A 15,062-nucleotide genomic window follows, 5' to 3' on the forward strand; every position below is an offset into this window, starting at 1 on the left:
TGTGACTTTTGCATTTTGGCTGGTAAACTTTATCTGATAAAGCATTTTTTTGCTGTGATTAGTTCATTACAGTGCTTGAAAGCTCTGGACACCATATCACTCCAAATGATTGTAAGCATACACACTTTGCAGTGGAGAGCTGGGCCCAATTTCATAGAGCTGCTTAAGCACACAATTTTGCTTAAGCAAAAAAATCCTTGCTTAGTAAAATCAGATTACCGGCCAAGACTCCACTCAATTGTTATGATAAGTAAACCCCAGCTAAATACCAGTCACAAGCAATGTATATGGCATGAAATTTTTGCCAGTAACATGTGAAAAATAAGCAAGCTATTTTCATGCTTAAGCAAATTGTTTTCTTAAGCAGCTCTATGAAATTGGCCCCTGTTGATAGTATAAAACATTGTGAGAAGCGACTCGAAGGTAGTATTTTAGAAAGATAATTTCTCATTCAATTATTAAAATACTTCTGGCCTGAAGCCTTTTCAGCAGCTGAAAGCAAACAAATTTATGGAACAAATGGTTTTTTTTTCTTTGATTATTCTCTTGCAACTTTGATGACCAATTGAGTAAAACTTTCTCACAGATTTGTTAAGTTGTGCATATGTTGTGATACACCTAGTGAGAATACTGGTATTTGACAATAATATTAGTAGGGGGGCCTACCCCAAAGGTGTACGGTGTCTTTAATGATGAAAGTTCATCCACAAAACACACTGACTATTGCATGGACAGTGTTTCAGCTAAGGTCAGGGTATACATTTCAGACAACGATTGAAAATAAATGAGAGTACTGGTTTTTGACCAACATTACCATTTGGCCGTTGGCCACGAATGTAAAAATATTTTAAATAAAAAAAAATAAAATAAAATAAAAAGGTGTTCAGTGCCTTTGATAAGTAACCCTGTACAATTGGGTTAACGCCCATCTCTAAATACTAATAGCATTTGGGATATCCCTAGGGTTGCAGTACTCATACGGGTGCTCCCTGGCCCTATTCCTCGTATCAATAATACTTGAGATCCGTTTCAGGTCCTTCCTGAACTCCTCCAGTGCCGCCATGGAGATTGGACAGTAGCCGTACTGCACCTCGAAGTCACCAAGGCTATTTGTGGTCTTCTCGCTGAGTAGTCTGGTGACCGTCATGACGTCAACGGTGGTTGCTTTGTCTGGGAGGTTGTCCAGAATGTCTTCTTCTGTCCGAGGACTCTGTTGAGGGGAAAATCAAATTATTAAAGACACTTCAATACATACACAGTCTCTCCACCAACCTGTCTCTGAGTTACCTCTCATCTTTCTGGTAGTGGCTGTTGAATGCACCGGAGCACCTTGTAAATCCTTATATGGTGATACACGTACATATATTGGGTCTCAGAATTCACAACATTTCTAAAAACCTATCTTTCTGAAAAACGTATATACTAAGCCTTTTAAGTACCTTGTGAATAGAACACATTATAACGCTTTGATATGTACATACTTCATAACCAAAAGTCTTCCTTGTACTGTCTCAGTGTTCGTCTGAGTTGGATGTATTGATATTCCCTATTTTCACGTTCAAGCTCATGACAGCTTTTTCGTTCTGCCCCTCGGCTATGGAACAAACTACCCACTCACTGCTTTACAAAAAGGCCATCAAGACCCATCTTTTCTATGGTCCCATATTGTTTTATGATTATTTATTGTGATATTTGGAAATAAAAAACAAACAAACAAACAAACAAACAAACAAGTCCCCTCATACAAAAAAACAATGATTAAATAAAATCGTTCTGGTTTTTTATTCCTTTTTCCTTTCCAGCTTGCATGAGCCAAGTTTTAGATCACTATATAGAAGTATAGGTATTGGCATAAGGATTAAGCGGTAACCTGGTCACTGACAGTAACGCTTCTCAGATTCAAAACTACGGCAATAAAAACTCATAACTTTTTTACAGAGCCACATTATTTCGAAAGAAAAGGTTTCTCAAGATGCCCTATGCTATTCAAAGCTGCTGTATGCTTCTAACAAAAAGTGGAAAAGTTCTATTAACTTTAAGAGTGATTACCAAACATTTAAGAATCTTGATAAAATTGGACATTGGTGGGCAGTACCTTATCTTTAGGCGGGGCCATCTTCATGCCAGCAGGGTAGTGCGGTGGGAAGGCATAGTCATCGTACTGGGAGAAGTTTGCCACACCGTGCGAGACACTGCAGGTGAACATGATTGGTGTCACCGTACTGATGATGTCCTCAACGGTTGCAAACTTACCGTCAACAGGCACCCCCTACAGAAAGAAAAAATATCACAAAACAATTTAACATAATATTGTTCTATATACAACCAATGGGTGCATTACTGACACATCACAGTACAGGGCTCAAATGAGTACATTGTCAAAAATGTCTACAAACTAACTTTCAGATACTAACTTTCAGATACAGTAACAAATGTTGGAATTGATTTTCAAGTGTGTACCGGTAACTGTTTCTTCATTGTGCCCAGCCCTCCCCCCCCCCCCCATCTAATGCACAATACAGATACTTTTATGACAAATACATGTACTACTATTCCACTCAATCAAGACGTCGCTCTTCTTAAATTTCTTCTAAAACAAATCTCCCAAACCCGTCCTCCTCGACCACAATAGAGAGTACAAAAAATCCCCCAAACCTGTTCTCCTCGTTAGACCCACATGCTTACCCGTATCTCCATCCCTCCTTGGTCTTGCGGTGCCGCCATCAAACGCCCCCATTCCAGGAGCTCATAATCGTTCTGAATCGTCTCAGGAGTTACTGCAAGAAAAATAATAAGAAGAAAAAAAACGCAACCTGTCAACACAAAACCTTCACACTGTCTCCACTATACGTCCTTTCTTGAAAGACATTCTTCAGAACGAAACCAAATGTTAACTTTGCTTTATGGCTGTGCACAACCTTCCTTGTACAATATTGTTATCGTGGTTATTTTTGTCCTTGTCGTGTCCAGGTCCCTGTCTGTTACAGGGGAATGTACAGAAGCAGTATGCCTAACTTTTCCCCTTGCATGTTGGTTATAGCATGTTAATTACAGTCGATATTATCTTTGAAATTTCTAACACATTTTAGTGTTGATTTACGTAGCATCCATCTCTTCATAATTATACTCATTGTTATTTGTTGCTACATCGGTGGAAGATTTAAACAAGAAAGTTACATCGGTTGTGACACCATAACTTGGTGGTCTGGTTGGCGTAGTGGTATCTTACCTTCCCTTGCATTCCACCTCGATAGGACCCCGGTTCGATTCACGCCGGGGACAATATGTGGATAGGGTTCCAAGTCCCTACCTGAATGCGTATTAGGTTTTCCCTTGGAATATTTATGCAGGGTTTTCCTCCCAATAATCATCTTAAACTTAAACTTCCTTTCTCCTTCCTTCATTTTTCCTGGAATATGTAGGATTTTCTCTCGCACATCTAAAACTTAAACTTCCTTCATTGTCTTTTCCTCCAATTAGGTTATTGGCTATTTAGTGATTAAGTTTGCTTTTCTGAGAGTCTGTGGCTTCACAACCAGAACTAGTTAAATGAAAACCACTTATTTGTTTGACTTATGGTTCCACTACGTCCAACTTACAATAATGTGCTTCCACGACTTGTCTGACGTACTTCTCCATAGCTTCATACACAAGGATGGCATCATCTCGGTAGTGGTAATTTGGGAGTGCCTCCCTGTCGTCCACGCCCCTCTCTTCCAGATCCTTGGGGAGGGTGGCGTTGACGTCGAGTCGCCACCTCTTGAAGGAGCGTCCGATCAGAGCGAACATGCCCTCCCGGCCGATGTTCATCGTCTTATCGACCCATCCATCAACTGAGATGAGTAGAGCTAATCCACGGCTGAGTTGAAGAAAAGAAAGGATAAGATAAAGATGATAAGCCATCTTCCCAACTTATTGCATCAACAAAATGTGTACAAACCAACAACATAGTAAACAAATAATTCGTAAACTGTTCTGAGCAGTCAGTAACACATTGTCATCGAACCATAGGCACAGTTGGCTATTTGCTTCTTCTCAAGCGGTTTAAGCATCAAATTCAGAAGAAACGTCTGACTGGCCAGGCGAGTTTTAATCACTTTGTCATTTCATACCATTTCCCACTGATATTACTTATATCGTATTGGCTTGTTGTTTTTCTTCGATGTAATTTCGCTTCGTGATCGCTGCTAGAAGGATGCCCGTGTAAGTTCACGGTTGTACTCGCAAATTTACTACATTGTAGGTTTTCTTATCGTCCACACCAAACAATACTCCAACCACAAGTCCTCAAATATTTACCCGTTACGGGCCACTAGTTGAAAAATCAAGAAATTCTGATTCAATAATAGTCATTGGGAAATCAGCGGTTCTTGGGGAATCGAACCATCCACCTTGCAATTGCCAGCCCTGCAGTGTTCATGTGCTGTGGTGAGCTGCTGAATGAAGGGCGTCTGAGTACCAGTACTGCTGAGATGGTTGTAGTTGCAAGTTTACTACTATATGATCCACACAATACAGAACTTCAAATATAACTCCTCAAAATATTTACCTGTTAATGGCCATGAGAAAGAGGAAGTGCGGAGACAGGAGTCTGAAGATGGGATGAGAAGGAGAGAGGGAGACGTGCATCGAGACGGCAACCGACTCCATTGCAAGATGAGTCAGGCCAAGATGGGTGGCGGACTGGTGGTAGGAGGCATCAGCGAAGTTGAACCACATCTTAGCAAGGAGCCAGGTGTATTCAGGATCACTGGGGATGAAGATCTGGGGACGAGGAGGACACATGTTAGGAAGCAATACACTGTGCAGGTCTTGTGTTTCAACAATGAATTGTGGATCTGAGATCGCCACATAATGTAGGGACTTGAACAAAACTAATTTCGTTTTTTTTTTTCTGAAATCTGAGGTTTGATTGGTTGTCAAGAGGCTGAGACTTTGGGTGCGTTCGTTTAGCTTCCCTGGGTCTACCCCGCGGTGCTCACTCGGGTGAGCCCCTGACAAGAGCTAAACGAACGACCACTCACCGCTCTCGTAGTGACGTCGTTTACCTGGGGCCAGCCCCCAAGTGACCCACTCCACAAGCAGGGCACTGGGGGCTGACCTGGGTGAGCCCCTGGAATGACGTCAAAAGCTTTTCGAACGCACCAGGGCAGACCGGGGATGACCCAGGGAAGGTAAACGAACGCACCCTTTGTTGAGTATTTTATTTACATTAGCGTTGGTTGCTACGGGAATTGAATTAGTGTGCTGTATCCTCAGGACCAGGAATGCCTTTAGCCAGCATAGGGTAGAGGGAATGTAACAAAACATGATTCTATACTTGGTTTAATGACATGCCCAACTTCCCTCTTGTTGGTGTTCCTTTTGTATAAACCCATCCCCCCTTCTTCGTATTATAATTGGAGCTTTCATTCACAAGTCAACAAAGCAGAGCGAAACGAACTGGTGACAATTCTTTAAAGAGCCGGTGGTTGACAACAATGAATAACATTCCACGGTGAGAAAACAACTTTTCAAAGAACCAAAGAGTTAGGGCCCTTGCTGTAACGCAGTGATAAAACTAACTTTAAAAAGAATACCAAGTACTTTCTTACATGAACACGGTTGAATACTGTCCGCAGTGAGACAACTACAAACAACCGCAGAGATGGGGGCCATTTCTGAACGAACTTAAAAGATTCATTCTTTCTTTTGTTCCAAGTTATTGAACACGGTTGAATAACATTCGGTAGTGAACAAACTACAAACTACAAACGACCATAGCCCTGGCGGACTTTCACTTTCATCTTATTTTACAGGAGGTTGAATAACACTCCTCAAACAAGCATACAATGTACATGGGCTCGAGTTTTCGAGTTTTGTGGTCTATACCCTCTGCAACTAACTGAATTTTGTCCAGGTGTAGTTCATGGTAGTCCTGAATAACATGTGAAAGTCGTCAAGGGCAAAACTTGCACAGTAATGAGTTATTTTATTTTGAACTTACCGGATTCTCTGGTCCTTTCTCTTGTTCCAACTGCAGAGCAACTGGAACTAGGTTCTTGTCTTTGTTGACGAAGAAGAGACCAATGGGCGATATAATCTGGGAGGGTGACATATTAAAATGAATGCATCTAAACATTTCTTGGTGGAAGACTACATCCTTTACATACCGTTTTGTTCTGGGCTCAATTTCTTAGAGATGTTGCAAGCACAACAAAATCATGCTAAGCAGACTAAGGTTACTAGCGTAGCTACCACGTACAATTTCTTAAGTTCATATTCTTTTTAACATATTTTTCTCTTCCTCAAAAAACGTGCTATTAAGGGTTAATTTAAACTACTTTCATGCTATAGACATACTTCTCATTTGTTGAACCAGTACAGCATTATACAGCAGTTTTGGTGCTCCAATACAGGAGGGAACCTCCCCTGGTTGCAGCCCCCATTTGTACTTATTTTATGTTTAGTTGTTATATATATAACTTTATTTATTTACTTGTAACCAATATTCCAATACTTTTGTTGTTGTACAACAAAACAAACAAACAAACAAACAAACAATTTTCCTATTTCGTTTCTTATTTTATTCCACACTGTTTGTAAAAAGATGAGTCACTGAAAACAAAAACCGGATTCTTGTTAGCTTTTTACATGTTGTGTACTTACTGGGGTGCCCTTTTTAACCGGTAGCCCCTGAAGAATGTCATAGTCCACATAGTACAGTTTCTTCACTTCAATTGCTTCTTGGATGGTCAGACCCTCTAGAAACGGTCCAACGATCTCATCAGTCACACCAAATCTTAAAAGATAATAATCAGTTATAAACAGCGTGAACGGATTGCCATGTGACCCCATAGTAATAATAGAATACCTTTAGGTTTGTGATACCCTTTGTAGATAAATATGTTGGCCATGGCATGAATCCCCACTCACTTTGCATGAATCCCCAACCAGTTTGTAACTCAACTCACAAGTTTATGCCTGCTCCCCCCCCCCCCATTGGCCTACCCTTAAAGACACTGGCACTCTGAGTTATGGTGTTCAAGCATCTGAAAGCATACAACTTGTGTGACAATTATTGTCATTATTATCTCGCAACTTGGAACAACCTCCAGCTGTCACCAACATTCAAAGCTGATGTTCTCAAGTCTATACTTCATTAGTCCACCCCCCACCTCCAGCCAAAACGCTTTTATGGAGTATTTTTTTGAAAAAAACCCCAACCACACCGAACTAAAAGAAAGAGAGACATACGACACACACTTATTGTATCACACCCTTTATAAATAAGATCATTATGGGATGCAGTCTAGTGGATTCTCATTTCATTTCCAGTGTCTTTAAACTTAAACATTGTGTAATAGAATCTACACTTTCTCGTCTATATTATCCTTTTAACCATTTAGCCACTGTACCGCCCAGCCGGTATGAGCATTGAGCCAGACAAAAGCCTTGAAAAGCTATTGCGTCCATTTTATCCGTGCACAAAAATATTCGCCATAAAAATTACCGTAGCCGTTTAACGAGAGGCATTTATTGTTCCCATGAGAACTTGTACTTTTATACAAATATCAAGGTTCAAATTGTGCATACACATTAAGCCATGGCTATCTTTTAAAATTTGAACTACGGTTCCAGTAATTTACTGCAAAAATCTTTAGAAATTGGATTTCAGCAAACTCGGGCGGCGCAGGGACTAAAGGGTTAAGGAGAATGTTAAAACATACTTCTCTGGTATCTCTTTGAAGAGTCTGATCTGGGTCGGGTTGCATCGGATGAGTCGTTGCAGTCCAAACTCAACATCAGATTTCCACATTCTCATACCCTATAACATGAAGTAAACAAATTTTAAGGAATTATCCTATCGTTATTATTTTTTTCTTTCTTTTTTTTGCTTTTTAGTTTGTCCATACAATTGCACCTACTTGTTTGTTTTACTAGTGCCTTGTTTAGCACCCTAGAGCATGTAAACACGATGAAGGCTCTATAATGTGTTGGTTATTATTAATGCAATTTTAGGATGAACTGCTTGTAATGAATGTTTGGGTAGTCGGGTTGGGGTATTGGCATCTTTCCTCGCCTTCCACTTCTAGGACACCGGTTCATATCACGCCGGTTCATATCACGCCGGGGTTATGCTTAACACTGGATTATGCGTTCGTTTAGCTTCCCTGGGTCGACCCCGGTGTGTGGCGGTGTTTTTTTTCCCAGGACGAACGTGGGTAATTATCTGCACACGTTTGTCCTGGAAAAAAAACGCCCTACACCGGGGTCGACCCAGTGAAGCTAAACGAACGCACCCATAGTTTAACAGGTTGGGTGTTGAGTTACTATTGGAATGAGGACTGCACAGAAACTGACAGTGCTTTGGACCAGGTAGCACTATATAAGAGTCCAGTTTGGGTACTCTGACGTGTAAGCTCGGCAATCATAATCATAATGTCAACTAGTTTGTCACCACTAGCGCCCTCATGTGGTCGAGGGTAACAACAACTTACGGATGGTTTTTCAAAGACCCCGTGGTAGACGTTGGAGAGGTCATCCAGATTGTGCCATTTTCCGGTGAACTTCTTTGAGATTTTGCTCTGGAGAAGAAGGTTTGCCTTCCGCTTGGCAAGATCAAACTGTAGAGGGGGGAAACAAAATCAGATCTTAAAAGTAATGTTTGTGGTCCGTCCAAATACAAAAACACCTATTCCAAAAAAATTCTAAATAAATAAATAAATTAAATAAATAATACAAGAAAATAATAATAGTAATAATAAAGAATATTTATAGGGCGCCAAAATCCACCAAAATGAGGTGCTCAAGGCGCACAGGAGGGGGAACCACACACAGCAAGGAAAATAAGACAAATAGACCAGTTACATATAGACGAGATTAAACAAAGTGGTTTTCAACTTAACCTTGAAAGTATTGATGTTAGAAATATTGCGGATTTGAAGAGGTAAGTCATCCCAGAGTGTGGGTCCAGCATGGGAAAATGTCCTACATGTATCGCCCTATACTTGCTACTCTTATTTATTTATTTATTTTTTTAATTTTAAATCTTTAGACATACACAATAGTTACAAGTTGTACAGGGGCTGTCAAGGTTAAAACAAAACAATAAAACTGTCACCAAAAGATGTGTAAAACCAGACCCCTGCCAACGATAAAAATATAATTTCTTAGTAACCTGTAGCATGCATGTATTGGAAGATCGGAGAGATCGCACAGGAGTGTAAGCTTTTACCAAAGAAATGTTACATATAGGAGCAGAACCATTAATGCAATGAAAGATAAGCAACAGAAGTCTGAAAGTAATACGAGATTTGACTGGTAGCCAGTGTAGATAAAATGAAGAGTGAAAATAAAATGAAGAAACAAAATAAAAACCATGTTATATTTGTATATTATTACTCACCACATACTCAAATGAAAACTTCTCATCAGAAGGTAAATCAACCACCTGAAAAAAAAAAAAAAAAAGTCTTTAGGCGAGAAAAGAACTTCATAATGATGGTTATTTTATGTCATTCGCAAACCGCAGTTTCCGTGTAGGTAAAGGCAGTGGACACTATTGGTAATTACTCAAAATAATTATCAGCATAAAACCTCACTTGGTAACGAGAAATGGGGAGAGGTTGATAGTATAAAACATTGTGAGAAACGGCTCCCTCTGAAGTGACGTAGTTTCCGAGAAAGAAGTTTTTCCACAAATTTGATTTCGAGACCTCAAGTTTAGAATTCGAGGTCTCGAAATCAAGCATCTGAAAGTACACAACTTCGTGTGACAAGGGTGTTTATTTCTTTCATAGTTATCCCGCAACTCCGACGACCAATCGAGCTCAAATTTTCACAGGTTTGTTATTTTATGCATGTTTGTTGAGATACACCAAGTAAGAAGACTGGCCTTTGACAATTACCCAGTGTATTTAAACTAAAACAAATGGACCAAGTGTACAAAGATTCGTCGGGGAAAACCCTTTTGTCAATATTATAACACATATCAACCACGACAATTTGATTTAATACCACAGTGGCCCCTTTACTTCCCTACTCATGACCAGAAGTTCCGGTACAATGTTAAGTTAAGCCGAATCCGCCCATAGGGGAAAACCCCGCTATTTCCCCATGTACTGTTCATGTTTTGATTTCTGACATGCTAGTAAGTTATGCAGTGCTATCTCTGCACGAGTCTAGCCTAAGTCAAGTTCAAGTTCCGCGAAAAGTGTGCATATTACACCCAGTGGAATGCGGAAATAGTTTGGCAGCAGGCTTCACTTTAGCCTTTAGTCAAGGCGCACGCGGTGGCAACCCCCAAACATACACGCACGAAAAAGGACCAGCGGGCACGGCGAAGTGCAGCGTACGCATTGACTAAAGGCTATCCTAACTTCTTTAGAAACAAAAACAGAAGGAATTTCAGGTTGGAAAATAAAATATCACACAACTACAACACAGGAGAACAATATTCACAGAAACCGGTGGTAATTTCTTATAACAATACCAACAATAAAGGCAGTGGACACCATTGATACAGTTGGTGTGTCTCAACATATGCATAAAATAACAAACCTGTGAAAATTTGAGCTCAATTGGTCATCAAACTTGCGAGATAATAATGAAAGAAAAGACAAAAACAGCCTTGTTACACGAAGTTGTGTGCGTTTAGGTTGATTTCGAGACCTCAAGTTCTAAATCTGAGGTCTCGAAATCAAATTCGTGGAAAATTACTTCTTTCTCGAAAACTATGGCACTTCAGAGGGAGCTGTTTCTCACAATGTTTTATACCATCAACCTCCCCCCATTACTCGTCACCAAGAAAGGTTTTATGCTAATAATTATTTTGAGAAACTACCAATAGTGTTCTCTGCCTTTAATGTGATTGCATACGTTTGGTAATTGGAACCCACTGCTTGTTTCAGTCATATCTATAGTTGTGGAAAAAATTAAATAGCGGACGATTTTTTTTTCGCCGAAATACCGGAGCGGTTACGCCCACGATAAAGACAACAGTATAGACAATTCTCAGATTAAAATTTTGGGGGATTTTTTTTCCCATGAGGGGTGCTCAAACTTACACCATGGGCGATGTCAAATAGCAAACCCTAAACAAGAATCAACCATTTACATCATAAGAGTCAATATAAAATAAAAATTTTATGGGGAAATAAAAATTGTATGGGGAAAAAAAAAACAGTGCAAATTTCGATTCGCTCTTCAGTATAATGATAATGTGACAACACTCATTGTGCATGGTGTTCTTCATCCATGGTATAACATAGGAAGTCAGCTTTTAATGACACGTGTGAACATGATGTGGTTTTTGAAGGACTTTTCCAAACAATATTGAAACCATATGTTTTGTCGAAGACAACCTCGATCCAGTTATTGAAAAGTCCACTAAGAGTTCGGAGGACACCTGTGTCAAAAGATCACAAGTACAGTTTGAAGATTTTACGTCATAAAAGCTTAATACTAATTATGTGATCAATAGTTCATACATATGCATGCTTGTATGCTTCGCTGTTGAAAGGTCAAGGGCACCAATGCATATTCTCCTTGGTTAAGGGCACCCAATGAGGAAACTGTAAATATCTACTGGATCATTTCAAGGGCACCAAGGCAATGACCAGGGAGCATGGAGGCAATCGCCTACGTTGCCTTCGTGAAGTATCAGGTCTGCATATACTTGAAGATTTTTTAAATTTCATCCAGCTTGTCTTTCTTTGTTTCCGGTTGACACAAAAGCGTCACTGTCCTTTAATGAGAGGAAATTCACAAGCTGAAGAACAAGCAGGAAACCGCTAAACATAATGGCAAAGTTAACAATGTTGAGTGCAGATAATCAGCCAACGGAACTCCGCGTGACCTTGTCTCAAGTGTTTCAAGGCAACGTTTGTTTCAACTATCGGAAATGACCTTGTACCGTAGTCGCGCACGACTAAATCCCAATACACAAGCCAAAAAGTGCGCCAAAGAAACCAAAATTGTTTTTTTATTTCTTGGAAAAACGGATCATAGCCTTGAATATTAAAAGTTGTTAATGACGTCTTCGACACCCTATGTCACCAATCAATCCGTTACTGGAAGGGGTGCAAGGGTCATTGATAGAGCAATTTTGTTTAAACAAATTATAATTGTTTTTGAAATTGGGGCAGGGTATCATGCATGGACGGTGCAACTTTTGGTGATTCCTACAATAGTTAGTGACCAACTTTAGTAGGTGGTAAACAATAATGCAACAACCAGTCTTCTCACTTGGTGTTTCTCAACATGTGCATACAATAACAGACCGGTGAAAATTTGAGGTATGACAGAAAAACACCCTTGTCACACGAAGTTGTGTGCTTTCAGATGCTTGATTTCGAGACCTCAAATTCTAAATCTGAGGTATGGAAATCAAATTCGTGGAAAATTACTTCTTTCTCGAAAACTATGTTACTTCAGAGGTAGCCGTTTTTCACAATGTACATACTATGAACATCTCCCAATTACTCGTTACCAAGTAAGTTTTCATGCTAATAATTATTTTGAGTAATTACCAATAGTGTCCACTGCCTTTAATGCTCTTCACTGATAGTCAGTACAAATAAATATCTGATTTCCGTTTGCAAGAACCCGATACTTTATAAGTATATTCAGACTAAAAGTAGGGCAATTTTGAGGAACCCTAAAGATATAGATGGGGCCTACCGTGGTTTCCAGAATAGGGCCAGGTCAATCATGGAGTGAATTGCTCCATGGATCACTGCACATTTATGTTGTATGCTTCATGACAGGTTCTGTCGATCGAAGATTTACATTTTAAAAGCTTTGTAACAAGTTCTGTTGTGGCATATCGATCAATGATTGCCTTTATGCTGCGCAGTCATGTAAAGAAGCTATAGAAATTGCGGAACTTTACCCCCTCACCAAATTGCCTTCCACCGTCACCGTCTAGAAATCCCTAACCGAAGAATTGTAACGAACAATTGTTTATTGTTTGATTATACTGCGAGCAAAGCGAACCTACGTGTACACCCCCTTTCTTATGACATCCCTGTTGTACTCCTACATTCCGAAACGTAGGTTTGTAGAGTACCTTGTGTGCTTTCTGTTGTTCCTGTATTGAAGCAATCCCCATTGGCTTTGAACACAAATGAGGACACCTGAAAACAAAGGACCGACTGAAAATGTCTGGCAGTGGTCATTCATGGTACCTGGGACTCTGCTGAACATTTTCCAAGAGGTTTCATCGGGTTAACTTTCCAGCTAAGCTAGCTCATTTTTTGGATACTGGTTTTGTACGTCTGGCTGGCCCCGCCCACCACCCAAAATGTCTGGCAGTGGCCATTCACGATACCTGGGACTATGCCAAACATGTTCCAAGAGGTTTCATCGGGTTAACTTTCCAGCTAAGCTAGCTCAATTTTTGGGCCCTTTCCCAAGGCCCCCATGACCACACCCACCAGAGTGTGCTTGCCAGACGTCCATTTCCTTACTAAGGCATGAACACGCACCATCGCCATATACATGATAATTGGTTAACTTTCCAGCTAGGCTGACCCCCCTGGGCTCCCGGTCTAATAGTGAGGACCTATTGTTCCTATTAAAAAATGTCCTCGTAGGATAGGTCAAACAATCCAATCATTACTGGTTCAGGATTCCGGGGTGGGGGAGCAATTTAAGGGCCAGGCTGACCCAGAACTGGTCAAACAATGAGAGACTTGGGCAAGGGCTCTGCGTCAGTTTGACCCATTTCTGCGTAATTTCTGACGCAGATTCCGGGTCATGCGAGCGAGAAATAGGTCATGTCTGTAGCCCTATACATAGGACTCTTTCTCTGTAGTATAATACAAAAGTGCAAGGCCGCCAGGGCTAGGTCATGTCCAACAGGACCAGGGGTGGATTTCACAAAGGTAGTCCTAACTTAGGACTAGTCCTAGGCAATGCTAAGAGATAGGACCAGTCCAAAGTTAGGATGAGTTACTGGTCCTAACTTAGGACCAGGTTTGCATTGCCTAGGACTAGTCCTAAGTTAGGACTACCTTTGTGAAATCTACCCCAGTACAGGGTCGACATCAGAAAGATAGTCCAACCATGTCACAACTTAGGACTTCCTTGGACTCGTACATGGGTTATTAACAACTTAAGGTTAGTTCTTAATTAGGATGGGTAACTCGTCCTAAAAACTCGAGATAGAGATAGTCTTAACTCTTAGTGGATCATAGAGGTAAAATCCACCTCATTTCCGGGTCAAGTGTTTAGAGTGCTGGGGATGGAACCCTATGAATAAATTCACCTACCTGGCAAGGAAGACCTGCTTCTGGTGCTTGGCTCTTGAATTGATAGAGTTTACGATGCATCGCCAACTCCTCCTTGCGTTGTGTATCTTTGAGCGGATCATGCTGAGGCAAGAGGCTGTCAAACTCGTTGAATATCACCCTCTTCTTCCCGGGGATCCATCTGTGGACCGGGAACTGATACGGCCCCTTCCTCTCACCGCCCTTCGGCGTCTCGTAGATGTCGATCTTCTCCAGGTACCACGCGTCGAAAGCCCCGTGGGTGTCACGCCACAACTCAATCCGTTTCACGGGCCCGAAGTCAGACGGTAACTTCGCCTTAAAGTCATCGGTCTTCCCCCGTTCGAAGTCATCGTGGAAGAGCCTGTCGAGTTTGACTTCCTTGGAGGCAACATCATTGGCGTTGTGTAGGATTATGAAGATGTTTGCGTCAGTACCAGCACCCTTGCGATCACCCGTCTTGACGTAGATCTTGTAATGGGTGTGACCGGCTGCAAGGTTGTCATCGGATTCGGATTCTTTCATACCGATTGCTGGAGGAGCAGGGCCACCGTTGTCAGTTTCGTCACCACCACCGCGACAACATGTCAGTAAGCAGGCCATGTTGACAGCTAAACATATATAGAGCTTCTGTAAATACAGACTGTGTGGTGATCAACTCCTAGTCCTACTACATGTACACCAGCACGTATACACAACAACTCTTGTGCCAACTTAATGAAACGAAAGTGGTACTCGTTTACCTGTGTGTTACACAGTATGTTAATGTGCCACGCACACCACGCACACACACCGCCCCACCAACCAGAG

The 15,062-nt window shown here is 41.0% G+C and overlaps 1 protein-coding gene across 1 annotated transcript; it reads right to left on the minus strand.

The window, feature by feature from the left end:
- Positions 1-571: 571 nt before the first annotated feature.
- LOC117300341 (arachidonate 5-lipoxygenase-like) lies at positions 572-15,062 on the minus strand. Its single transcript, XM_033784103.1, has 11 exons — positions 14,256-15,062; positions 9,389-9,433; positions 8,481-8,606; positions 7,710-7,807; positions 6,649-6,781; positions 5,987-6,082; positions 4,550-4,764; positions 3,600-3,859; positions 2,686-2,777; positions 2,096-2,269; positions 572-1,210 (listed from the first exon to the last, which is right to left on the minus strand). Exons 1-11 carry the CDS (start codon positions 14,853-14,855, stop codon positions 932-934), a joined length of 2,118 nt encoding a protein of 705 aa, XP_033639994.1. The 5' UTR covers positions 14,856-15,062; the 3' UTR covers positions 572-931.

Source organism: Asterias rubens, chromosome 15 (genome assembly GCF_902459465.1).
Source record: "Asterias rubens chromosome 15, eAstRub1.3, whole genome shotgun sequence".
In the NCBI taxonomy this organism is placed as follows: domain Eukaryota; kingdom Metazoa; phylum Echinodermata; class Asteroidea; order Forcipulatida; family Asteriidae; genus Asterias; species Asterias rubens.